This window comes from Ylistrum balloti, unplaced genomic scaffold (assembly GCF_031769215.1).
Source record: "Ylistrum balloti isolate Yb309-2 unplaced genomic scaffold, AGI_CSIRO_Ybal_v1 Utg369862, whole genome shotgun sequence".
In the NCBI taxonomy this organism is placed as follows: domain Eukaryota; kingdom Metazoa; phylum Mollusca; class Bivalvia; order Pectinida; family Pectinidae; genus Ylistrum; species Ylistrum balloti.
In genome coordinates this window covers 366360-394356 of record NW_026782009.1, presented here as the reverse complement: position 1 = coordinate 394356, position 27997 = coordinate 366360, and the positions used below count along the sequence as shown (strand labels likewise).

Sequence of the window (27997 nt, the reverse complement as noted above, 5' to 3'; positions counted from 1 at the left end):
AATATTCTTATAAAAGAACATAATTTCATATAGAACCAGGATTTTACAAAGACCAACATGGAATTAATAAATAAAACAATTATATTTGTGCTATTGCTATGTGTGGAAATAGTGGTGGGTCGCCACACTGCAGATCCTACAATATCGGAGGCAACTATCTCGGATAACAGTGGCAATTCAGCAGATGAAAATAGCACCATCACTTGGGTTAGCTCTTCGTCCACTGTTGACTATAAAGCAGATGACTTGTCCTACTCTGATGGTGGATTGACCACTTTAAATAGCATGGCCAAGGGATTTGTTAATCTATGCTTTCCAGGAGGCTTTCCATGGGGTAAATTTGCTTGATATTTAGATTTTCAACAATCATATTAAATCATTAAATGTCTATAAGTACTTAAATATTATTGTAAAAATATGTGCTGTTAATGAATGATTTATTGAAATACATAATTTGCTACTCGCTGACTAACCAATGAACAATAGAACTAATATTTCAGTATTGTATGGTTTCTGCATTGTATATTTTGTCAAATTTATACATTTAATGAAATATTATTCAACTCTACTTTGAAAATGACAACATTGACTTCCTAGCTGATATCAAGAAGTATTATGTAGTTACCAAGTTTTATTTATAAGGAGTTTAATAACACAAGTCCTTAACTTTTCAGTTAGTGCATTTGTTGTTAATAATGGCATAACCTGTTTTTCAGTAATATGACATCACAATGTTATCATAATATTCTTGATCAACATCACAAACTTTCACTTTAAAAAATGTAATTTGGTAAAACGTCTTGAAGAAGCTCCAAATCAAGCTTGCTCGTAATCACCAAGGACACAGATTACATGTATGATACAACATTTGATCATTTAAATGGTCTCCATTTTATGAGATGATAAATTGAAATCAAACGAAAGTCAACCAACCAATGGTTATGCTTATTGTGTCACATGTCATAGTCAAATTTTTCAAATCAAGATACATATGTATCATACTTTATCTCAAAATCAGTAAATGTTTTTTGACATTATGAACCACAGTTGGTCAGAACTTAAACACAGAAAAGTGGTCATACGTGAAATTAGTCAAATAATAAGTACATAGTAAATGACTTCATGACATGATAATTGTGCTGTCAAGATAGCTCTTTTATTCAAAAGAACTACAGTTAGTTATTTAAATAAACTTACTTTTAACTTCTATTGAATGTAAAATCATTATCATTCTTGTATGGCAGTTACAGTTGGTATAATTGAGTTTTGCTGGCAAACATATCACACTAGCAGACAATATGTTCTGTCAGTTATGATGACTGTCATCTGATGACAGATCAATACTTAAGTAAATACTAGAATGGATTCATATTATTAAAACATTTTTGCAAAAAAAAAACCCCCAAAAAAGATTAAGAGATTTGGGGAGGAAGCATGTTGACCTGTAGGTGAATAATGTAGGTTCCTACAGTCTTTATGAAGTAAATACTAAGAATCAATTATTATAACAGTTTTATAAAAAAAAAAAATATAAGGAGGGTTGGGGAGGAAGCATTTTGACCGGTAGGTGAATAATATAGGTTCTTACAGTCTTTATATCTTTGTTGAAAACCAGTGTTTTGTTATAAATATTTATAGAAGCTGTTGATAAAGTGATGGATGGTACACTTATGGATGATGTTTCAAGCAATTGGCAATCTGTAAGTGTTTTATACATTGCTGTTGTGAACTTGAAATTCTTGATCTGTACTTAAATATGTTTCCACTTGAAATAAGTCACATGACAAGGGAACTTTATTTAATTCTTGCATGTTGTTGGAAAACATATAAGTCAGTCGCATCACAATTCTTAATGACAAGCTTTGACTTTATAGCTTAATGAATTGATCACCATGCAGCTCTGATATACAGAGGATGCCCTGTAATAGTTTGGAGTGTTTTGATCTTATCTAATTAATATTCATGTTCTAGAAAATAAAAGCAATTACATGCTGCAGTTACATATATTATGTTAGACTTGATCTAGCTGCTTTTCTCGATAAATTTTACTATCTTATTGATCGATTAATGACCTATTGTGTTTTCTCCTTTCAGTACGCTTCTCAGTTTGCAGGGTATGTTACATGTATAGTGATAGGATTACTGTTCATCATACTGTTCCCTCTCATTGGATGCTGCTTTTGTTGCTGTCGCTGCTGTGGTTGTTGTGGTGGTAAAATGATGCAGAGAAGGGAGGATGCCGAGTCTTCTTGTCGGCGGAAAGTTTATGTTGTGTGCCTTTTCATAGTCATCATTTTCACAGCGTAAGTCTGATAAATTTCTGTGTGATTACTTTGTTGTGCTTGATATGTTAAAAAATTCTTTGTGGTGTAAATATTTCTTTTTGCATTGATAAAATCTTGAGATACTGTTTTGTTAATCTTTAAACAAGTTAGTTTGGCTTTTGCTGCAAAATTTTTGAGTATCATAATTTTTTAGAGACGAGTTGTCCCTTTGTTTAATATCTGAGGGTATATGTGGTTTGATTTCCACCCACAAGATTTGTATTTGGAAGAAGCTGAGACCTTGAACAGTGTTGTGGTTGTGTCCTCTGGCTATTAAAGCCTTAATAATTCCAGATAGTATGTGTCAGGCTTTCTGAATGATGTTCAGTGAAGCCACCAGTTTAAGTAACTGAAATGATAACCTGCCTGAAAATGACTTATAAGGGGCTTCTAGTTTCATTTTACATTCATTTTAGGTCTGGAATGGCATGTGTGTTCATTTCCAATGACCAGTTTACAAAGACTGTGGATACCCTAGACACAAGTGTTGCTAATACTGTGGATGACCTGTTTACATTTATAAATGCCACAATTGATGTAAGTAGCATACATGTCTTACATGGTTTGTTAACATACATTGTCATATGAATGATACATTTCTTTATCTGAACTACTGCTACTCCTTCAATACTCAACACTCCAGATAACTTTTGTAGAAAGGAGACATTTTATATTAAGTATAATCAAGCATTGGAGGAGGGACCCTTGCAAGGTCTGAAATTAGTTGTTTTGAATTATGATAGAGTGTTGTTTGTAAACATCTTAAATTGTAATAATCATTTTAAAGATTTGTTAAAATTTGAACTTGTTTGCAGGTATGCTATGTGTAACAGTTATCAAATTATATTGTGCATTTATAATTTATCATCTAAGACTTGATGTAAAAAATGTGGTCCAATTAGTTCCTGCATATTTTCTTATATTTATGGAAACTTAAATAGGCATATGTCTTTTTGTTATTTTCAGCAAATAGAGCTTCTAGTGAAAGACAATTTCAACTTCACTACAGATGTCGTCAAGCGAGATTTAGATAGTAAGATCTCATACACGAACTGGGAATGACATCATCTATTGCAAATTGAATCATCAATCTTGAACAAATCTCCATTATAATCATAACACATAAGTCCTCTCTATCACTCTCAGTAAACAAAGATTGTCAATGACTTGTCACATAATATCTGGTTAAAGCCTTAAAAATCATTGTTGACATTGTTTTTAAAGGGTTTTTTAGGAAAAAAACCTTATTATCAATTTATAGTTTGGCGAATATGCGGCTGACCTGACAAAATCAGGTGAATTTCCAAAACTGATCCTATGTTGCAGTGCTAGCATCAAGAAATAATTATACATGTAAATATGTAGACAATTCAAAACAAAAATACTGTTCCATTGGTCAATTAGTCAGTGTAATTGACACAATATTTTGGAGTTGTGTTTTGAATACCAGTAAGAGTTTAATTTAGGCAATACATTTGGCACTGTGTTCTATATATTTTGGTCAGTAAGAGTGTAATTTATACAGAATATTTTAGATCTTGTTGTACCAGAATAATTGCAGAAGAAATCACACAAAACAGATCTTTGATTTGCTGTATATTATTTGTAAATTTTGTCAAAAAAAGCCATCAGCTTGTTCTATTTCAAACCATAGATTTTTAATACTTGTTGATGTTTTGAAAATAAATTTGCATATTGCTAATTTGCTAATATTTCAAAAAATGTAAAAGGGAATTTTGTAGATAGTTGTGAGTTATAATGCCTGTGTTTTCTCCTTGTAGGTGTAGGGTACCTGTTAGGTGTACCACTCCGAGATGCAATAGGTGTGGACTCGGGTTTAGATGCCTGCTTTCAAACTGCTTACACACTTGTGGGATGTAAGCATATAATGATGTTATTCTTTGATACAGACACAAACACTCCACTTGTGTAGGAAAATAAGTGGTACATTGTGTGATAAATGTCATTTTAGATTATCTCATCTAATATTATTTGTCTGCTCTAAATGATGTGAGGTATATATAATATTTTTGTGTACACTTTGGCCAATCTACCTCAAACTTCATACAATGTTTCCTTATCAAGTTCTTGCTTGGGATTGCTTTTCAGGTCCAAAGGTCAAAGGTCAAGGCCATGATCTATGACTATGAATAGGAAATTGATTTTTTGTGATAACTTAAGCACACTTTGACTGACCTACCTCAATCTTCATACAGTGCTTCCTTACCAAAAGTGCTTCGTTGGGATTGCTTTTGAGGTTTCAAAGGTCAAGGACAGTGTTACCATATATAGGAGATTGGTTTTCCTACAATAGCTTTGGTTTTCTTTGGAAAAATACACTCAAACTTTATGCAGTGCTTCCTTACCAAAGAGGCTTGCTTGGGATTGCTTTTCACATACAAAGATCAAAGGTCAAGATCACTGATACTTTAAATAGAAAGTTTGCTTTTGTACAATAACCTTACAAAAGGTACTTGTTTGGTATTGCTTTCAAGGTCAAAGGTCAGTGTCATTGTAGTTTCAAAAAGAATATAGATTTTTGTTATTACTTGAGTTTTCTTTGGACAAGAAGACTCAAACTTAATGCAATGCTTAACCAAAGGGGCTTGTTTGAAATTGCTTTTCAGGTGGGTTGTCCCTGTTCCTGTCGTATTTAGAGCAAATCAATATTTTTTTTAAATTCTAATTCTGCATGTAATTTTGATATACAGATCTATTCTCGGGATACATTTCCGTTTGACACTATCTAATCTGCAAGTTCACTCATCACATCTCAAACAAATGGACAAATTGTATGTACACTGAATATCTATTGTTTCATAAAACTCATCTTCAGAAACCTTGCTGGGTAGGCAACACATCCACTTCTGTGGAATTCTTTTTACTAGTCATACATGTTTTCTGTATATATATTTTGTAATCCTAATTTACTCATGTAGAGGATGAGATTATGATTTTATTGGACCATTCAAAACTTTGTTACTGCACCTTGGTATGAAATATGCCACGATCATTGCTATTTATATTTTAGTGTAAGTTTAACACAATTTCAGTGGCTGACAATGCTACAACAGACCTGGCGCAAGTTAATACCTCATTGGCTGCAGTAGACTCAGCCTTCAGTGATTTGAGTACAGCTCTAACAAATTTTAAAGCAAGCCTTGATACCACCTTGTCCAGCTGTAATTCTATACAGGCTGCATGTGATGCCATTGATACCACCAGCCTTGCAACTGATATGAATGCAAACTCTGTAAGTTATATATGACTGTCATTTTGATAGCAATCAAATTAATCATTGACCATGCAATATGCCATGAATGTGGGTCAATATTGCTGTCATTTAGCTGGCAATTAAGTCACTGTTTGTATGTTGATAAACATTTGATATTTTGCTTTTTAAAACAACATTATAAGAAAGTGGTTACCTGGGTATATGTTTTTTACTCCTTAGCATTTTTTTTCTCAAAATTTTTGTTTATCTTGGACTTCTGCATTTACAGAGAAATATTGGGAAGACATTACATATTTCTATAGAATTTGCTCATTGTTGTGTAGAAGTTGATATTTGGTAGCTTGCACATTATAGTGTCAATATTGTTATCACACATACTACAAATATTGACGAAACCACTTCATGTAGAAGATGTTGCAATCTTGGCACCAGTTAAAAATTTCGTTAAAAAATTGCTGCTTCATCTCATATAGATCTATATATGATATAATGAACGATTTCAACAAATTAAAACAATTGCAGAGGCTTCATCCTTTTTTTTCTGTAGCTGCCAGACATCTCCTCACAACTCTCTAAAGCGGATGATATAAAAAATGCCAATATGACTTCTAAAGTTCTGGAAGTAAGTAATTTTCTGTGTAACAATTATACTTGTGTAATACAACTAACTTTGTAATTGTCCCCTTCTAAACAGAGGAGACTGTCAGTCTGCCTGGTTTGGGATTAGGATAAGGGGAAGAAGGGAAAAGATTCATCTTAATTTTTAACAACTTGGATCTGTTGTGATTTAAGATTTTGAGTGATATTATTTTATTGCAGTAGTGATACTTTCAGAATGTTTGTTGGATCTGTGATCCTTCCATACCTTGTCATAACACTAAAATTGTAAAACAATGTATGATGGTTTTTGTCAGGCTGAAGAAGATTTCTGGCAAATTCCATGGAGAGTTCACAATGAAACTAACAGCACAATTGCAAGTAAGTATGACTGCTCTAAGTCCAATACTATTTTGAATACATTATTAAATAGTAATAAAAGGAGTGGGTCAGAGGCTCATAGATATGATTACAGTGATAGATTTGGTCTGTCAATCGCTCAGCAGTTTCAATGTATTTTCCTTCTTCTAAATTTCACATTAGTGTCCATTGAAATCCCACGAATTAAAAAAAGTTCAGGAGTTGATATTTGAAGATCAAGAAAAGCATGGCAGTTAAAAGGAATTGGCTAGTGGGGCTAATACATAGTGTTAAATTTTGTCTCTGACACTCAGCTGATGGAACTTCCTGCTTAATCAACATAAAGCCATGGATTATCTTATGAACAAGGGTTCAATTCAGGTTGGATCAATTAGTAAGCATGTGTTTTTTCCTGTTCTTACACACGGTAAAGAAATGTAATTAAATTTTCTGATTCTTGTTATATATCTACAAAGAAAAAAACTTTGTGGTCCCTTTTTAAGCAATTAAAGACAAGATTGATGAGTTTTCCGATCTGGTCAACCCTATCGTCGATTCCTTATCTTCAGTGAGATCCTCTGTAAGTATAAAGTGATGTAAGAATGATATAATTTTTTGTGCTTTCTTACCATGCTCAATTTTACTGCAATATATACATTAGGAGTACTATATAAGCTTTAATTTCATTCTACTTTTTCGGAACCTTGAGTTATGTACACATTTAGTAAAATGAAAGATCATAATTTTATGAGAGACTGGTTGAACTGCATTGTGAGTAGCTTTGTAATTAAAGAGAGTTGAAGATAGATTTAATCAAATAACATGAAAATTATCCATCATCCAAAATTTACTAAGCCTGTCTTGATTGTACTTAACCTGTGACTCTTTAATAGTTTCATATTATGTAACATCTCAGTAAAGTGTAAGTTTGGAAAGTTTCCGTTCGTTTGCAAGATTGGAATATGACTTCAGAATTTTTTTCATGTTTAAGTTTCATGAAAACTGGTGAATAATCCAAATTAAAATGATAGAATAATTATGATTTTCTGGTTTATACATGCTACATTATATCAGTAATTCTATTTAGATTTTAATATTCATCAGTGGTGGTTCTAAGCTTTGATCTAAGGTGTAGTTTCAAGTTCAAACTTGTGCAGAATTGCATATACATGGTGAAAATCATTGTTAAAGTGTTTAAAGTTTATGCTTTAAATAGCATTGATGACATATTGTTAAGATGCAATGATAGGAAGCAATTGAAAATTGATTAAAATATAAAATGATATAACTAATGCCTTAATTCAAGAGGCAGTTAACTGGTTCAGGATGAAAAAACATTATAATTCAACTAAAAATGCAGTTTTTTTCTTCAGATCTATTTCAATATTTACAGGAAACTTTAAACTTTTGAAATAGGCTATAAATTTTCCCATTAACTTTTTGATACGTTCATTATTCAATATATAGAAAAAGTTTCAAAGCTTACAATACCTGTATTAAATATGTATTTATTCAACATAGAATTTCCATTAGAGCAGCAATGTATATCAATATTCATCACTTAACATGATTAGAAATATTTATTGATTGGCGTAGTGTATTTCATAGTCAATTTAAAGGGAAGCAGTTCTTATCAGGAATGAATTTCACAATTTCAAGGAAGGACAAACATCACAAAAAATCAATGTATCGAAAATAAAATCATTGCTACATTGATAAAACATTTCTTTTTTACTTTCATCTTTGGTGAAACTGAGAAAATACTGACCATATTTTGGGGAAAGAAGTCCAGCCTTTTCACACAGATCTGTCCTTTAAACACTTCATAGTGATACTTTGTTACTCAGTAACAAATCCTTTTTAATGGGGGCTTATATTTTTTCCTGTATTTTCCACAGGTTTTGTCATCTTTTGACTCTGATGCTTTACTAAGCGACTTCTCAACATATATGACCACAGCACGAACATACAATCAGTACAGGTAAGCATGAAAAATTTTCGCCGATCAGCGGATTTCCGCCTTTTTCGTGACAAATTTGGTCATTTTTGAGATCGATGCAAATCCGGTGAGAAAATTTCAGGGGTGGTGGGGGGGGGGGGTTAGGTATGTCTTGATGATGCATTTTATTTTTAAGCAATCTTCATCAACTCCGTTCTTAAATCCTTCGATTTATATGCCCTTATAAACTGTAAAATTAAACATCGAGCAATTACGTGCACCAAGTTTCCAGTATTGTCAAATTGATAATACGAAGGAAGATAACTCTTACATCGGTCGAACGTTTGAAAGCTATAGTTGAATTACAACAGAGATGAAAAATTTCCGCCGATCGGCGGATTTCCGCCTTTTCCAATGCCAGCCACTTTCATCTCTGTTATATACACAATGTAACACTATAGGCGATGACATTCATTTCCAATATCTTTTTATAATGGGGATACAAATATGATTGACACCAATAAACTGACTACTGTAGTAACATGACACTCTAGAGAAACACAGTTATTATTTGTAGTTAGGGGTAGCTGAAAAAATTGTATCAAAATATTTAAAAAATGTATAAAAAAAAAAAAAATGAAAATCATCATAATACCATTATAATTTCAAAACAGTGTGCCATAACTTATCATGGTATGATGATAATTAAAATTAAAATTGCAGATGGTATGGAGGTGTTGGTTTGACTTGCATTGTGCTGCTTGTTGTTGTCCTTCAACTACTAGGCCTTGTGTTTGCTTTGATTGGCTATGATAGCAACACTGTACCAACTGAACGAGGATGCATGTCAAACTCTGGAGGACAAATGTTCATGGCGTAAGTATTTTATTTTCTTACTGTTTAGAAACTCGTGATTCAGCCTACTGACTTTCAGTTTGCAAAAAAAATTATAAATGATTGATCAAGCATTCCTTTCATGCAGATGGATCATCTGGTATAACTTCAGTTATTACAACTGCTACATTTAAAGCCAAGGTGAATAGTTATTATTTTGTTAGACTTCCGATTTAGAAAAGTGAATGTTGCACCAAAAAAAAAAGACGGCATAATTAATTGTCTACATTGAGTGTAGTTAATGTTATTCTCACAGTTTTTTTTATCGAATTGCAGCATTATTTTGTCACTTAGAAATATTTTCTTTAGGGCGATAGGTTTGTAACCAGATTGTATTTTGTGTAGGTCTGTAAGGTTTGTAACTGTGCTGTGTGTTTTGTATACGTTTGTAGGTTTGTAACAGAGCTGTGTGTTTTGTATATGTCTGTAAGATTTGTAACTGTGTGTTTTGTACAGGTCTGTAGGTTTGTGACTGAGCTGTGTATTTTGTATAGGTCTGTATTTTTGTGACTGAACTGTGTATTTTGTACAGGTCTGTAGGTTTGTGACTGAGCTGTGTGTTTTGTACAGGTCTGTAGGTCTGTGACTGAGCTGTGTATTTTGTACAGGTCTGTAGGTTTGTGACTGAGCTATGTATTGTGCAGGTCTGTAGGTTTGTAACAGAGCTATGTATTGTACAGGTCTGTAGGTTTGTGACTGAGCTGTGTATTTTGTACAGGTCTGTAGGTTTGTAACAGAGCTGTGTATTGTAAAGGTCTGTATGTTTGTAACTGAGATGTGTGTTTTATGTAGGTCTGTAGATTTGTAACAGAGCTGTGTATTGCACAGGTTTGTAGGTTAGTGAGTGAGCTGTGTGTTTTGTACAGGTCGGTAGGTTTCTGACTGAGCTGTGTATTTTGTGTAGATTTGTGTCTAAGCTGTGCATTTTGTATCAGTCTGTAAGTTTGCATATGTCTCAGCTGTGTAGTTTGTAACTGAGCCATGTGGGGCCCTAAGATGGCTGTACAATTGTAGGTTTGTTTGTAATTGAACTGTATTTTTCAGGTCGGTTGGATTTGTTTTCATTTTTTCTTCACTGCTGATGTTATTGACCTCTCTTACCTACCTTATTGGAGCACCTTTGGAAAGATTTGTCTGTCAACCACTCACAGATGCAGAAATGACAGACCTTGACAGGGTAGGTAACACACAATTAAAATAATCAAATCATGATCTGATTGAGAAATATCAAATGATCTGATGATGAAACTAATGACTGAATGAGTAGTCTGGATGAAATTCACTGCTCTGTCCCCAATGTACTCATTTAACATATGATTTCCTTGACTACACTTATTTGACCCGATAAGTTTGAATAATTTTTCGTAAAATCAGCATGCTCAATTATTTCATGTTAAAGCAGAAACTTAAAAAACTTCATAATAACTGGTTACTACAATTTGATGTAATTGGAGCAAAACCTATATTTATTTGTAGATTAATTTGTTTTAACATTTAACCTACTGTTAAAGACAACATAATGATCACCTCTTTGTTAAAGCATTTAACCTACTGTTAAAGGCAACATAATGATCACCTCTTTGTTAAAACATTTAACCTACTGTTAAAGACAACATAATGATCACCTCTTTGTTAAAACATTTAACCTATTGTTAGAGACAACATAATGATCACCTCTTTGTTAAAACATTTAACCTATTGTTAGAGACAACATAATGATCACCTCTTTGTTAAAACATTTTACCTACTGTTAAAGACAACATAATGATAACCTCTTTGTTAAAACATTTAACCTACTGTTAAAGACAACATAATGATCACCTCTTTGCTTAAACATTTAACCTACTGTTAAAGACCTACTGTTAAAGACAACATAATGATCACCTCTTTGTTAAAACATTTAACCTATTGTTAGAGACAACATAATGATCACCTCTTTGTTAAAACATTTAACCTATTGTTAGAGACAACATAATGATCACCTCTTTGTTAAAACATTTAACCTATTGTTAGAGACAACATAATGATCACCTCTTTGTTAAAACATTTAACCTACTGTTAAAGGCAACATAATGATCACCTCTTTGTTAAAACATTTAACCTACTGTTAAAGACAACATAATGATCACCTCTTTGTTAAAACATTTTACCTACTGTTAAAGACAACATAATGATCACCTCTTTGTTAAAGCATTTTACCTACTGTTAAAGACAACATAATGATCACCTCTTTGTTAAAGCATTTAACCTACTGTTAAAGACAACATAATGATCACCTCTTTGTTAAAACATTTAACCTACTGTTAAACACAACATAATGATCACCTCTTTGTTAAAACATTTAACCTACTGTTAAAGGCAACATAATGATCACCTCTTTGTTAAAACATTTAACCTACTGTTAAACACAACATAATGATCACCTCTTTGTTAAAACATTTAACCTACTGTTAAAGGCAACATAATGATCACCTCTTTGTTAAAACATTTAACCTACTGTTAAAGACAACATAATGATCACCTCTTTGTTAAAACATTTAACCTACTGTTAAAGACAACATAATGATTACCTCTTTGTTAAAACATTTAACCTACTGTTAAAGACAACATAATGATCACCTCTTTGTTAAAACATTTAACCTACTGTTAAAGGCAACATAATGATCACCTCTTTGTTAAAGCATTTAACCTACTGTTAAAGACAACATAATGATCACCTCTTTGTTAAAGCATTTAACCTACTGTTAAAGACAACATAATGATCACCTCTTTGTTAAAACATTTAACCTACTGTTAAAGACAACATAATGATCACCTCTTTGTTTAAACATTTAACCTACTGTTAAAGACAACATAATGATCACCTCTTTGTTAAAACATTTAACCTACTGTTAAACCCAACATAATGATCACCTCTTTGTTAAAACATTTAACCTACTGTTAAAGGCAACATAATGATCACCTCTTTGTTAAAACATTTAACCTACTGTTAAAGACAACATAATGATCACCTCTTTGTTTTAACATTTAACCTACTGTTAAAGGCAACATAATGATCACCTCTTTGTTAAAACATTTAACCTACTGTTAAAGGCAACATAATGATCACCTCTTTGTTAAAACATTTAACCTACTGTTAAAGGCAACATAATGATCACCTCTTTGTTTTAACATTTAACCTACTGTTAAAGACAACATAATGATCACCTCTTTGCTTAAACATTTAACCTACTGTTAAAGGCAACATAATGATCACCTCTTTGTTAAAACATTTAACCTACTGAGAGAGACAACATAATGATCACCTCTTTGTTAAAACATTTAACCTACTGTTAAAGGCAACATAATGATCACCTCTTTGTTAAAACATTTAACCTACTGTTAAAGGCAACATAATGATCACCTCTTTGTTAAAACATTTAACCTACTGTTAAAGACAACATAATGATCACCTCTTTGTTAAAACATTTAACCTACTGTTAAAGGCAACATAATGATCACCTCTTTGTTTTAACATTTAACCTACTGTTAAAGACAACATAATGGTTACCTTATTGACTGCTATATTGTAGTTGGTTGATGAAATTGCCTACAAACAGATGTATGGAGGAACTGGATCATTGCTGGGAAATATGCTCTACAGCAATTCTACCTATGATATTCCTGTCTCAGGGTTTCTTAAGTAAGTGTACAGTCAGACTCGAAAATTAAGAAAAAAAACTTGAAATATATTGTGATGTGTAATAAAACTTTACCAGATGATAACTTGGTGATTCTAGCTGTTATGGAATGTTGATTGATGGTCAAATTTTAAATGTCTTAAGAATCTATACATCCTTACACCAATTATGTAATGGTAGGTAATAACTCTATGATGTTATGAAATGTTAAAGTTACTGTTACAAGTTGAGTTTCACTGGCAATGCTTAAGTATGTTTTATGTTCAGACATATTTGTCTTGATGAAACTGAATTATGATCAGTATTATTTGCAAAAGGTAGCATTTTTTCAGCAACTTCAGGTACATGTATAGTATAAAAGCAAGTATTTATAACACCAATGTAGTGTCATTATCAGTCATGATTAGAAAAGTAACATGAATAATTCATTATGCACAAAAACTTCTGCTTGGCTAGAAAACTCTCATATAGGGAAACAAAATTAGAATTTGTATTCATTGAGCTTGCCCAGTAATTTGACATGACACTCACCTAAAGGTTTGCGTCGGATTAAAATCTTGAACTTGTAAATAGGTTCAGTAAGACATGAACATGTGCTCATGCAAAAACCGACCTCTGTTTCCATGACAACATGATTGTTCTTGACTAATTCAGCACACTGGACATTAATCTGAAAATTATATTGTGTTTCTGTGTCATACCTTTAGTAAGGTCAAAGAACATTAACTCCAGTACAGTTTATCAAAGTCATGTGTTTCATGATTAAATTAAATCCTTTAATCTGAACCAATAAATGTGGGTTAATTTTACAGAGATTGTCAAGCCAGTAAGACTGTATACGCTGCCTTGAAGGCTGATACCTATGTCAACACATCACAGATAGACAACTATAGAACAGTAAGTAGTCACAAATAAAAATTCATTTTAAACTCAACGGTAACAAGAAACTCATTTAATGCAGTTTCCCTGGCGTTCCACATTACTACTGATGAAGGGAAGGTGTGAACGTTTCAAGTACTGTAGTACTGAACAAAGTATTGATAGTATTGTACTGAAGTACTTCACCAATCGAATTCCTTAAATTTATGCAACAAGCTCTCTGATTGGCAGAGCCAAGTCTAGATCGATTGTGGGTGGAGCCAGGTGAAAAAATACTGTGCAGACATCGGCATTTTACAAACACTCGACTGTCACGAGAGGTTAATTGGAAGAGTCCAAGTCACAGGTGGCTTCAGATCAGACCTAATTGGGTTGTCCCATTTGTTTCGTTCTACACCCAATGATACCTTGCTTTTCCATCGATGGTACAACGAGAAAACGAAAGTTACTCAGTACTAAACTAATTTACGTACAAAATATATATCAACAGGTTAGATCACTGGACCGGAGAATTCATAACATCTTAACAGTGAATATAGTCATATAGTCATTCTGTACTAGTTTTATTTATTTATTTATTTTTTTGAAAGGGGGGGGAGGGTTGGCTCAAAATATTTGGGTTTAAGCCCAAGCTCTATTATATGTAACAAAGAATTACGATTTACCTGGGACCTCCTGATATATGCCGATAATTCATACTGCATTAAAAGATAAAGGAATTCTGTGGTCCCATATATTTTTTATTTTATTTTTATCTTTCCATCGAAAATTATACATATCGGCAACATGTGAAAAAACTTTGAAGTTGGTTGGGCGGAATATCTAGAGCATTTACTACTGCAAGTTCCAGAAATTCTGACACATGTCGGGTATTCGCCCGAGGCCTCTGTCTCATGACATTGAATACATATTCAGTTATGTTGTATTCCGGGGAATAAGGCGGCTGAAAAACCAGGGACACGCCATATTCTTTCAGCATATTTCTTAAAATGCGCTCTCCCTGTCTATGGTGATGGAATCCACAATTATCCATCACAACCACATCGCCTTGTACAAAAACAGGATTCCCCATATCGTTCATATCGGACATAATTTCGTCGAAGAAAATTTTGCGTACTGTTGCCGTCGTCGGACATTTTTCCAGCGATTACTTAGTAATTGTTATGTAACTGATAGTGTACATTAACTCTGCCTACCGGAACAAATTGGATGTCAGATCAACTATTCAGGTTGTCTAAACTCCGCCCCCGACCAATCACAGAGGTCGTTGTATACTTGACTCGATTATTTGAATACTTCAATACAATAGTATCAATACTTTGTTCAATACTATAGTAAGTGTGTCGTTCACACCTTCCCTTCATCGGTAGTAAAACTTAATGTTTTTAAGTGCTTACTGACTTAAGAAATATGCATGCATCTTAAACCCTCTTATTTATATATATATATACATTCAATAAAGGTTTGGAATTACAACATTTCTTAATAGGATACAGATTCTTTTCAAATTATTCTGTTTATTGATAACTTTGTGTAAACATTTCTTCCCCATGAGTACATCCTCAACCACTTTCTTCTGTACAATCAATAGATGCACAGCGCTCATGATCGTAACCCTTGGAACTTTGAGGATGACAGGTGTAGAAGTGATGTTACAGCATTTTGAAAAAATGAAAGCATCTGGAATATTTTCCATTAGTTTTACCATATTCATATATTTTTCTCTTTAGTTTTTTCCAATGGAAATATATTTTGGAGATTGACTTGTGCAGGAAAGGAGGATTACTTACTTATTTGATCTACATCAGTATGACATAAATTTGCCATTTAAATATGTTGCAGCTCTCAGTGAGCTATTCAATTAAGCTACATTAATAGGGGCCTTAAGTGTTGTATCTTGAAGGCATTTTAAGAAGATTAAAATAGGCAGAAATTATCTCAAAATATAAATTGGAAAGTACAGTGATCTCATAATTTGATTAACTTTGTAAATGTTATCAAAATTCAATTATTTCATTCAAATGTGGTGATCAGTGCAATAATATACCACAGGGACTAAAGTTCACCAACAAGTTTAACTTAACTGCTATCTCAAAGGATTTTACAAAATATCATCATTTGATATATGACTGTTATAATTTAATATGATGCACATCTGCTTTTGATATGCTTCTTTTTGATACTTTACTAATACCTATTGTGTATAGGAATTTGACATTGAGTCGGAGCTGGATAAGATTGATGATGCTGTTGACTTCACCAGTATTAGTATTCTGACACCAGACCTGTTATCTAACCTGGAGGATACAAAAACAGCCGTGGATATTGATTTTTCTTCCTATCAATCAGAGGTATTTGTACAGTTTCAATGTTATTGCTTTTGGTACCAAACTTTTGAATTTGATGACTCCAGGGCTACACAATTCCCTCTGGGAGGGGTTACAATTTACAATAGTTCTTGGCAAATTTATTCTTTTCAGCATAATTTACATTTTCGAGCAAAATTTATTATATCCATTGGAAATAACTTTAAACTATAAAGTACAATTTTTAGTATCAGGTTAAGATTGACTCAAATTTAAGAAATATTCTTCTCAAGATCCGGATACAGTAGAATCAAATATACTTTATGAGTTGAAAATCTTTAGTTGTTTTAACAAAATTATGAATTTGATGACCCCAGAGTCTTACGTACATTTTTTCCCATGGATAAGGTAATGTTTACTACAGCTTGAAGCATTATTTCTTTAATTTCCATTTGGTATAATTTGAACTTTGTAAGAATCTTTAACATGAGATAAGAATTTTATGTTAAGCCGATTTTACATTTGCATTTCATGTACAAATAAAACTCAAACAATCATTAAGGCCCTTGGACCTCTTGTTATGATAGTAAATTTGTAAAAATGTAATGGTTTTGTTTTCAGAATATGGTAACTGATAAAGAATTAAATAAACATATACTTTAATTAAATTATTTTTGGCCTGATGTAGTGAATTGAAATTTTGCAAAGTATTTTGTCATGACTTACAGGCACTGCTATTTGTGTAGTATCATGACAAAAGGCCTTTTGATCCTGTACACATATAAAAAGATTGGTATCTATGAATTTGTAATCGGGTGTTAATGGTTAACCTAAAGTTAAGACTGAATTTGGTGTAATATTTATATTGTTCATTTTGAAAATGTACTTACAGTTATTTCATTTCCTTTTAATACAATCTAGCTTAACAAAGACCTTACACAGACTAACTTGACAGAATTTGCAGATAGTTTGAGAACTTTGGCTACTACAGCTGGTTCCAGTGGAGAAGCTGTACTACAAGTGAGAAATAAAATTAGATATCATATTGTTCATATTTTTGCAGTGACCATGTTTTGCTTTCTTAATAGTGAAGAGCTACATAATTTAAAAAGTGCAGTGCTCAAATTTTATTTAGATATTCAACCATATTGAAAGATGTTTTTCTGAATCAAGTGGTTAATGCCCCATAGATTTCTGATAGACTGCTTTATAGCCACTATGAATTTTTATGAAAGATAATATATGCACATCTAGCTGAAAAAGAGAATACATACTCTCACGTGAATTTAAAATTCAGGAGTCTTAAATTGGCATTTGACATGTTATGCAGTAAGCCAGCTCTTTGAAGTGATAAATTTTTAGGTTATATTAGTTTTCATATGTATATATCAGGTGTATTTGTGTAATATTATGCATGAAGTATGTGACAGGATAAAAATACATATTTATACTGCATTGTGGGTTTGTATTAGCTAGTTGAAGGCAGGTAATATTTTGTCAGTATTAATACTATAATTACTAGTTTTGATTGTCTCAAATGTTGAATGTAGGTTTCCCTTTGTCATTTGCCATGCTTGCATATTTTTATAAGAAAATGAAGTTTAATAATCAGTATTTTTAACACTAGATTTGTTTTTTATTTTGCAGGTCAACTTAAACAATCATGCTAACACACTGGATAGCATACAGAGTACAGAAGTGGCTGCCTTACAGGAGGCTGTGGTATGTTATACAGTTATATACCCTCACTTCCCATCCCTTCCTATTTTGAAGGAAGACTTTAACTGTGTATTTATTGGACCAAATTGAGTTTGAACCCCAAAAAGACAGCTTACTAACCCTTGTTTGTCAAAACATTGTCAGTAAATTCTTTTCATGGGACTTCAAGTTTTAGAACCTGTGTCATCGCCCCCGCAGAAATTTAAAAAAAGGTCGCAAGTATGATATATAAATTAACAGTTGGCAGACCATTTCAATTATACAATGACAATAAGTTAAACTTCTTTAGATTCCTGTGTTAGCAGATCAATTCTGTTGCTTCAGTAAAGACTAAGAAATACAAAATAGCCTCAAAATATATTAGTGTTTCTGTAACTATTACATAGACGGAAATGGTTTGGTTGAAGACCACTTCCCCTCGGTTATACATAAAAAGAGAGTCTTTATTTTCAGAGTAACTCATCTTCATTTGATAACTGTGTTATAGCAAGCGTGTTATGTAAGGATACCAATTCTTACAAATTTCAACTTTGCCATGATTACTTGATAGTCACTAACACCAGCTTGCCAGGGGCACATTTTGTCAACTTTTTATTTTTTCATCTTTTTCAGGCAAATCTTACAACTGACTTAAATACAATGGAAGCAACAGTCAATGGCACAGCAGTAAGTAATGGGTTATTCTACCTTGTCTGAGTAAAAGGAGGTTCTGTATTTTACAATTGAATTTATAAAAGACCAAAGGTAATCTGATGTTATTAACATACTGTAGTGAGTTCTGCTCAGTAATTTGAGTTCCCTTTGACTGATCAAATTCAAAAGTTGTGAAACAGTCACTAAACAATCAGCAGTTTCTAGGGGTTAATACTATTCAGCAATACCTTGTTCTTTTGAATGGAATACCCTTTTTATCACTTGTTACAAAAAAGGTAATCAGTCAAGCTGGTATAGTGTTGCAGGCAAAATGGGTTATCAAATAAATGAAAAATTATATTCTCTATTGATAACAGGAAGATTTTGTTTTACAGGCTAAGGTAGATGAAGTAATTGATTGCCTAAACAAGACGGAGCAATATATACAAGCCAACACTTCATCTCTTCTCACTTCGGTCAGTAATCTTCTTATGTCAATACTTCACTATAATACTCTTTTCTAAACAGTTGTTCATATGTTCATAGCTTTCCTTTTCTTCAATGTATTGAAGAAACATATTTTCAGCAATATATTCTTTTAACAATGTACAATGTTTTCTGGAAAGGGAACTAAATATATACTTGATTTTCTTTCTACAGCTTGCATCTAGTTTTGCAAACAGGATATTTGCTACCATTGATTCCTTCATTAGCAAACTCTTCACTGCTGTAAGTATATATCTTTTTGAACTTAATCAAGTCTTAAATAAATGTTAAATCATGATGACATTTTATTCTATGTAGAGGTCTGAGTCATTATCAGTTATGTACAAATAAACCCATATTATTCTCATGGTGATGCAAGTAGAAATTGTATCTACCCAATTTCTTTCAAATTACCACAACACATGACTAGTATGCCTAGTTTTCTTTCATTGTTCTAAACTGACATGTTGGATCGATTGAAATCTTAGGCATTAATGCATTAATAAATAACTATCATTCTAAAGTATTTGCTTATTGAATGATAGTGTGAGAGCTATTTATATGTATGTATGAACACTTCTTTACATGTTCATCATGTATAGAGGTGAATATTTCAGTGAACAGAACTGATGTGTATAAGATATCAAATCATTAATGTTTCCATATGGATGTATAGTGTATATGAACTCTTTTATTACAGATCTTTGGTGTGCATGAAGTGTTCATGTTTTACATGAACACACAGTGTATTTGAAATCATGAATTATGAATTTATAATATATATGAAATGCTTGATACAAGTGGTTGTATACAAGTGTCAGGTATTAATTGTTGATATGAATTTCTATGTACAGGTGTATGGTATATAAATGTCTCATATGAAAAGTTTTTATATTAATGTTTTTATTAAGATCTATGGATAAGTGTGCTGTGAAAATGTTATATTGTCATGTGTATGTGCTTTGAAAAACTGCATGAAAATATTGGTTAAAAAAAAAAAAAAAAAATTCACTATAAGGTTGAAAGATGTTTTTATTTTCATTTTTGATTTTTGAATTTCACTGATTCAAATTTTTTGCTGAAGGCATACTAATCATTATAGTACAATATTCAGGTTTACAAATGATTGTAATCATAGGCTACATTTCCATAGAAAACATTTATTCCTGATTCTTGAAAATATGTGCCTGATGATAATGTGACAAATGACATTTCCTTCTGCTAGCTTTTTATCTGTATTTGATAGAAACCTCAATCTATAAACAAACCAATCCATATCAAATGAATAAACAGAAAAGAGTCAACCATAAATGTCAACAAATGTTGATTTTATTTTTCAGCTGAGATCTGAATTGGGGAAATGTGACCCTATATGGAATTTATACAACAACTTGTTTGTTATAACCTTATGTGGATATACTGTGGATACTTTGGTATGTATAACTTAACTCAGTACAATGTTAATGTGGATATTTCAATGTATGCAGCTGCATGCTGCAGATGTTAACTGTATGAGTCAATTTTATCTACATTGACAGGTCAATATCACTTTAATTTTTTTGAATAATAAACAAAAGTTATATTACTATTTAGCTGGATATGTTAAACTTCTTAAATAGAGCTGTATGTGCTTCTACACTTCAAATATCAGAATTTGCTCATTTGTTACACAAGTATTGTAATTATGTTGTTTTTCAAATTAATATGTATGTCAGTTCAAAAGTGATCATAATGGCCATCATTTTTGACCTGTAAGTCATAATGGTCTTGATGATTTCTTATATTATTGCAGTAGGTGGAGAACATTTCATTTTAGATAAACTTTTCTGGTGTTACAGAATGGATTTTGGTTTGGCATGGGATGGTGTATATTTTTCTTCATTCCAAGTATCATATTTGCTGTCAAACTTGCCAAACACTTCCGTCGAATGCAGGAATTGGAACCTGAAGAAAATCTGGAGGACCATACAGATTTCAATGAGTAAGTGAAATACTGAAATTGCGCTGACTATACTACTACACTTAGAAAAATGTGAGAGTGTGATGGGTGGGTTGATTGTTTACGCCTTCATCCATACATATATTTTTGAGTACACCTATAGTAAAATTAAAAGGTTCGTGTACAAGGTATCTCATGAAGCCTGCTTTATAAATTCAGCTTCAAATCAAGTATTAAAGCTGTTATATTTTGATGGTCATCCATTAGGGTAAAGGTCAAAAGTTACATTCGACCACTCTCAAAATAAAAAGCTTGTTAAAATTATATATCTCATAAAGATGTGTAATTAACATTTCCTGAAGCAGGAAAGGAGTATATCTATAAAATTCCCAAGTCAGGTAAAATGTTTTGTTTAAACATGACATAAGATGGCATACTCACCATTGTACAATATGATAAGTTATCTTAATTTTTCTTACAGGAAACATTCATTGGCTGAGTTCAAAAGGTAAGACCACATATTAACTATCATGCTGATTTAACTTATGCTTTTCTAAGCAAAGAGGCAATTTGACAGCAAAATTTCAACTCTTTCAAATATTTACTGTTTATTGTTAAAACACAAATGATTTAGGTTGTGACATTCTTAGCATGAATAGGTGAATTTTTATGGAAACAATCTTATATCATGAATTTTTTTTTGTCACAAGACAAAGTTGTTCAACTGTAGAAATTTTATACCATGATATAGTATTAGTAGTCTTTCGTGAGATACTAATGAAAGAAATGAGATTTTACTCAAGATCAGTTGATCAAATACAACGAATGACCAGTCATTGTGTAAAGTTAAAGAATACTTACATTAGCAGAATTCAAACTGTAGATACAGAGTTTCAGTTGTGTCTGATCATACTGTTTCAGTGACACCACTAACACAGCTGGCAATACTGCTGTTTACATTGTATCTGATGGTTCTACAAATCCACCTTTAGAAACTTCACCAAACAATACAGATTTAAATACACCTGCCCCAGATTCAGTACTTGCACAACCACCACTTCCATCAGAACTATACCCAAGTCTTGATAGTGCTGATCTTAAGCAAAGATCTTTCTCAGAGGCAAACTATGATCAGATAGCACATACATTTTCACAACCAGGATCGGCTAACAACAAATCACGTCCACCCTCTGCTCTCAGCAACAAATCCCAAAATGAAAAATTATCCACACACTCTGCATTTACTCACATATCTGACAAGGTCAGATCGCGTCCTGCCTCTGCAACAAGTAAAAATTCGTAAGTCCAGCAAATTACATGCATCAATGATTATCAATGACAGGTCCAGCAACCAAGCTTGAAATCCATGCTGTTTTGTAATTTAATACTACATATATAATTTACCCACTGCTTATATATAAACCGCAAATATGAAAAATTAATGAAAACCTATTCAGATAATTATACAATTTCTGTTATTGTACTAAAGTTTTATTCTTTGGCATAATAAATCTTCTCTAAGGCAGTTCCACCAGTGCTCTGAAACCATACAAGATAATTACTTGAAACTTTGTATTGTTATTAAGCTATTGCAGTAGTGGTGACTTATGCTTTGGGGAAATTTTTATATAAAAGCAGCCGTTCAATCTTAAAGAAACGGCAGACACATATTTGTCGTTTTACTCATTGAGTTATTTTGTAGTGTACGCTTTTGGTGATAAAGAGTACAAAGTGTTCTTGTTATTTGAAATATGATACATGTATTTCAAGGGTATTGTTGGACCTGTAGTATATGTATATCTTATATAATTTGCACATTTCTGTATTCATATAGCCCAAAATAATACTTTTCTAGTGTTTTCACATTTACATTTTTCACACCTTAAGATATATTGGCATATTTCAGTCGATGGTTTACAGAATAAGCAGTTTATATTTAGGTCACCTGAGATTAAGTCTCATGGTGACCTATTGCAATCACCTTCATCAGGCGTCATGTGTCCATAAACATTTTTGAGTTCTTTTCAAAATCTCCTGAACCGATTTCATTGAAATTTTGCAGAAACCTTTCCTGGCCTAAGATAAAACAAAACAGTGAATTATGTGGTCCTAACCCCATGGGGGCCAGAAGGGCAGGGCCAAAAGGTTAAAATTTATTCTAATCTCAAAAAACTTCTTCTCAACATCCAGATATGGTAGAATCAAATGCTCTTCATGAATGGAGGCATCTTAAGGTGGTTTACAAAAATATGAATTTCAAAGTAAAGTTTACTATAGTTTATATAGGAAAAATAGATTTTTGAGTATGATTTGTTTAATTTCCATTGGAAATATCTTAAACTTGGTTATGATTATGAATGAGGGGTTACTGCTAGATGGTGTGAATAGATTGATCCTGACTGACCCTCCGGGGCTGTTAGGCAGGGCGAAATGGGGTCAAATTAACTCAGATTTCCAAAATCTTCTTCTCCAGACCCAGGTATGGTCAAAGCATGTGCTCTTCTTGGATGAAAGCATCTTGAGGTGCTTTAATTACCAAAATAACTCTCACATTGGAGAGGAAGTTCACTTTACTATAATTTTGTAGAAAAAAATGTATTTTTGAGCATAACATTGTGGAAATAACTTTGTAAGCTTTATTAGTATAAGATGAAAGTTTTGATTGTATGCATATATTGACACTGGCTTACTATCATCAATGTCACAATTTCTTTTTCACGACATTGAAAGCTTCTTTTCCATTGACCTTTATATTCATTATTGCTTATCTCAGGTGACCATCAAGGCTGCTAGGTCTCTTGTTTATATTTTACAAGTCACCTTGGTGACCTTCTTCAAACAACTTGTCAGTTATGAATGTCCGATTAGAAAAGCAGATCAACAGGATGGATTGACCATCATAGAGTAGCTTAAAATATTTTGATAGAACAAGATAATTTTAATATCACAAAGACAGCATTTTATGATCGAGAGAATTTCTACATAAAAAAGCTGAAAGGTCACCACAGTGATATGCTAAGAGAATCTCAATGTGATGGGCTGAGAGAACCTCATTCTGATTGGCTGAGAGGATTTTAATGTGATAGGTTGAGAAAATAATACGCTGATATCCTGAGATTATCACACTGAGAAAGGCTAAGAGAAGTCCTCTATGATTGGTTGAGAGAATGTTACTGTAAAAACTCCTTAGTGATTGGCTGAGAGATTATTACTGTAAAAGACAAAGATAACCTCACTATGATAGGTGGAGAGAACCTTAGTTATCCTTTGAGAGAATACACTCTTCTGTGATATGTGCAGATAGATCTTCACTGTGATCACTGTGACTATCTGAGGGAATCTTACTGTGATATTGATTAAGAACTTCATTGTAATACCCTAACAGGAATCCACGTTGATTGACTCACTTTGATAGGCTTAGAGAACCTTACTATGTTAGAGAAATCCATTGTGATTAGCTGAAAGAATATCACCTTAAAATGCCTAAAGAATATTAAAGAGGTAGGCTGAGAGAACGAACTGTTGAAATGCTAAGAAAACTTATAGTGATAGTCTGAAATGTTTTGCTCTCTTAGGCTGAGTTTTCATTTGTTACAGGCAGTGATTATCTCCAGTTATTTTTTGAAAGTTTATCAGCAGTACATGTTGTTTGATATAAGTATTAATTGCAAGAAATTTTTCATTTTTTGTTTTTATTGAATATTTGTCTGATATGTGCATCACGTTTTATACCAAATATGCATTTTTGTTTATTGAGCAAATGTAGAATATCCGTTCATACTGTAGTAAATACAGGAGACATTGACTTACATAACTATGTTGTGTCCTGATGTTACACACATAATCTTGATACAACACACGCACATTAGTCATTACTAAGTAGGCACTAAATCAGTTTTGATAAATAATTGTTGACGTATAATCATTTGTCAAAAGTTTGATAAAAAGAAAAATTGTGCTTTAGCAGAATTTTATTTCATACATACACATTCAATGTCAAATTAATTTATCTACTTCTAAACTGATTGATTGCTAGGTTTAAAACACGTCAGGGCAGATTTTGAATGAAGGCAAGTAACCTGATTGAAACAGGTTGAAACACGTTGAAATTGTTTTCATTCAATTACTTCATTATTCATATTATGTGTTTTTGTTCTATTCGTTTTACTTTTTGCATGTTTAATTTATCTTTTGTTATATCCTTTATAAAAATGTATAATGCCTTTAAAAAATATATTCTGATATCAGTAATATTGAATATATATTGTTTATAATTTTGGAACAATATGCTGCATTATTTTCAATGTATTTTATGTTTATTTTTATGTTTGTCATAAGAAAGCAAAAACTCTTGAAATATACATTTACATATAATATATTTAAAGTGTCAGTATTATTGATATTATTAAAGTGTCAGTTAGTATTATTGATATCATTAAAGTGTCAGTATCAGTATTATTGATATCATTAAAGTGTCAGTATTATTGATATCATTAAAGTGTCAGTATTATTGATATCATTAAAGTGTCAGTATTATTGATATCATTAAAGTGTCAGTTAGTATTATTGATATCATTAAAGTGTCAGTTAGTATTATTGATATCATTAAAGTGTCAGTTAGTATTATTGATATCATTAAAGTGTCAGTTAGTATTATTGATATCATTAAAGTGTCAGTTAGTATTATTGATATCATTAAAGTGTCAGTTAGTATTATTGATATCATTAAAGTGTCAGTTAGTATTATTGATATCATTATGGTGTATATGTTCATTGTTTTGTCTTCAAGTAAACTCAATGATAAATGTCCTGTTCAACTTTACAGAAATGATGCTAGACCTGTATTCAAAGGGTGAGTTATGTTTATATTAAACAATTTCATGGATTTCATCCCAAGAAATGAATATCATCAATTTCCCTGTTTAATGTAATCAATTTTTCAATGCATTTAAAGATTTTAATTCTGTATGGAAGAGAATAGTAAAACAAGACTGGTAAGTAATAGAGTATAGTACTGAGCTCTCGGTACAATTGTATCTCAGCTATTGGTTACTTAAAGAATGATCGATTGAAAAGAGCTAAACAACAATGACACACTGCAAAGGTAGTAAGTAACTCACCAAAACCTACTATGTCATGTTTTTTCCAGGTTCCATTTTGATAATGTTGTCAAACCAATTAAAAGGTATTGTGTTCCTGCTTGCTGAACTTTAACAAGAACTCAAACAAGTGTTTTGTGCATAGTTGGCTTTAATGTGTGTTTCTGGGATGGTTTTGTATTGTGGTGGCCGTCTTGTTTGTTTCTGAGAGGGTTTTGCATTGTGGTGGCCATCTTGTGTGTTTCTGGCAGGGTTTTGCATTGTGGTGGCCATCTTGTTTGTTTCTGAGAGGGTTTTGCATTGTGGTGGCCATCTTGTGTGTCTCTGGGAGAGTATTTCGGAGGATGTATGGGAAATACAGAAGATGGAAGAAAGGGTTACATGTTAACATTTTGAAGTGTTGCATGATTATAACTTGTATCAGTTAACTGATTACTTAGATATTATTATAATTTAGTACCTGTTGTTAACATTACTGTGAAATCAGTTCACGTTTATGACATATTAACCATATTGTGTATGATTTCTAATTGTTTTCCTAATGCTATTGATAACATGTGTGTTGTGTCATGTAATTACTAATGTGTGTAACTTATCAAAGATGTGGCAGTGTCGCCCTCTGAAACTAACATCAGTTTCAAGTAGAGTTTGTGGATAAGATTAAATATTGGCCAGATGCACGGAACGTTGATAGCAACAATTAACTGTTCAACATGAATATTCTCATTTGACAAACATTATTGTGTTGATTTAATGCTAACCTCAGCACTTCCACACTTTTGATATATATTTTCTCAACACTGATCGGTCTTGAAATGAACTATTATATATTGTAAGATCATCTACTTGTTTCTTTCTGTTAAGTCAACTATGGTAATAAGCACAAATACACTCATGACATGATACATGACCTTCAGGTCAGAAAGAATGGATGCGTAATGCACGATATGCATGTTGAATTACCGCATTGGTCCAAAATGAAGGACATTGTGTTATCAACAAGAATGAGTTACATTCTGTTATGAAATATCTTAACATGTTGTGTCCATGATAATTCCCTGAAAGTGACAAACTAAAAGTGATGCATTTAATTGCTGAGTAAATGTCAGATAGATATAAGTCTTTTTTTATGTGTGTTTGCTGGTATTCCAAAGATTTTGCTCCACATACTGACAAGCCAAAATAATCTAGTTGGTTAAGTGTAATCATGTTTTCAGTGTTAGAAAATGTTAGTACATGAATGTCAATTTCTTGAGAAATATTTGGTTTAACTGTGGCAATGCCAAATCAGTGATGCTTTCAATCTGCAGTGACAGGAAATTCAGTTATGCTTAAGTTTGTTTACATCAATATATCACAAGCTGTAAAGTCGAAACCGTTGGCATGGGTTTACAGTGCCATTGTGTTTTTCGTCATTTAAAGTTTTTTATTTAGATTAACCATTGTGCAACATCGAGGTCAATGACAAATTATAATAAATTGTAGACAATAAGGAGTATGTAGGATACACGAGACACAATGATTTGTAAGCTTTTCTATCGTCCACATTATCTCCTGTATCAACCAGTCTAAAATATTGTTTTAAAATGCCTTTTCAGAAACAAAGTGGGTCATGCCGATGAACCGGAAAAGAATGGTCCAAACTTCCAGGCGTACGCCGCAGTAGATTGGTAGGCCAAACACATACATGTTTTTTGGTGTGCGGATGAAGCAATATCGTCAGGACGAGACAACCGGATATCTGAGGACTTTGTAAACTTATATACCTAGGTACATGTATCTCAGTGACATTCTATAAAATGATAATGAGGCAGGCATTGACACAGCAGTGTATACTGAATAGTTTGCAGTTTGTTTATTATTGGAAAATAGCACTTCATTTTGGCAATTTGATAAAGAATTATTAG

The 27997-nt window shown here is 32.3% G+C and overlaps 1 protein-coding gene across 1 annotated transcript; it reads left to right on the top strand.

Moving 5' to 3' along the window:
• The first annotated feature begins 57 nt into the window (after window positions 1-57).
• Window positions 58-27764, top strand: LOC132545900 (prominin-1-A-like). The gene is made up of 28 exons (XM_060209582.1): window positions 58-334; window positions 1639-1700; window positions 2095-2303; window positions 2741-2861; window positions 3291-3357; window positions 4106-4201; window positions 5378-5577; window positions 6107-6181; window positions 6474-6537; window positions 7020-7096; window positions 8415-8497; window positions 9179-9331; window positions 10394-10526; window positions 12922-13031; window positions 13842-13926; window positions 16116-16259; window positions 17136-17234; window positions 17862-17936; window positions 18546-18599; window positions 18962-19042; window positions 19227-19295; window positions 20393-20485; window positions 20891-21033; window positions 21473-21499; window positions 22081-22290; window positions 25817-25843; window positions 26141-26176; window positions 27689-27764. The coding sequence occupies exons 1-28, from the start codon at window positions 58-60 to the stop codon at window positions 27762-27764; spliced, it is 2946 nt and encodes a 981-aa protein (XP_060065565.1).
• Window positions 27765-27997: the final 233 nt, after the last annotated feature.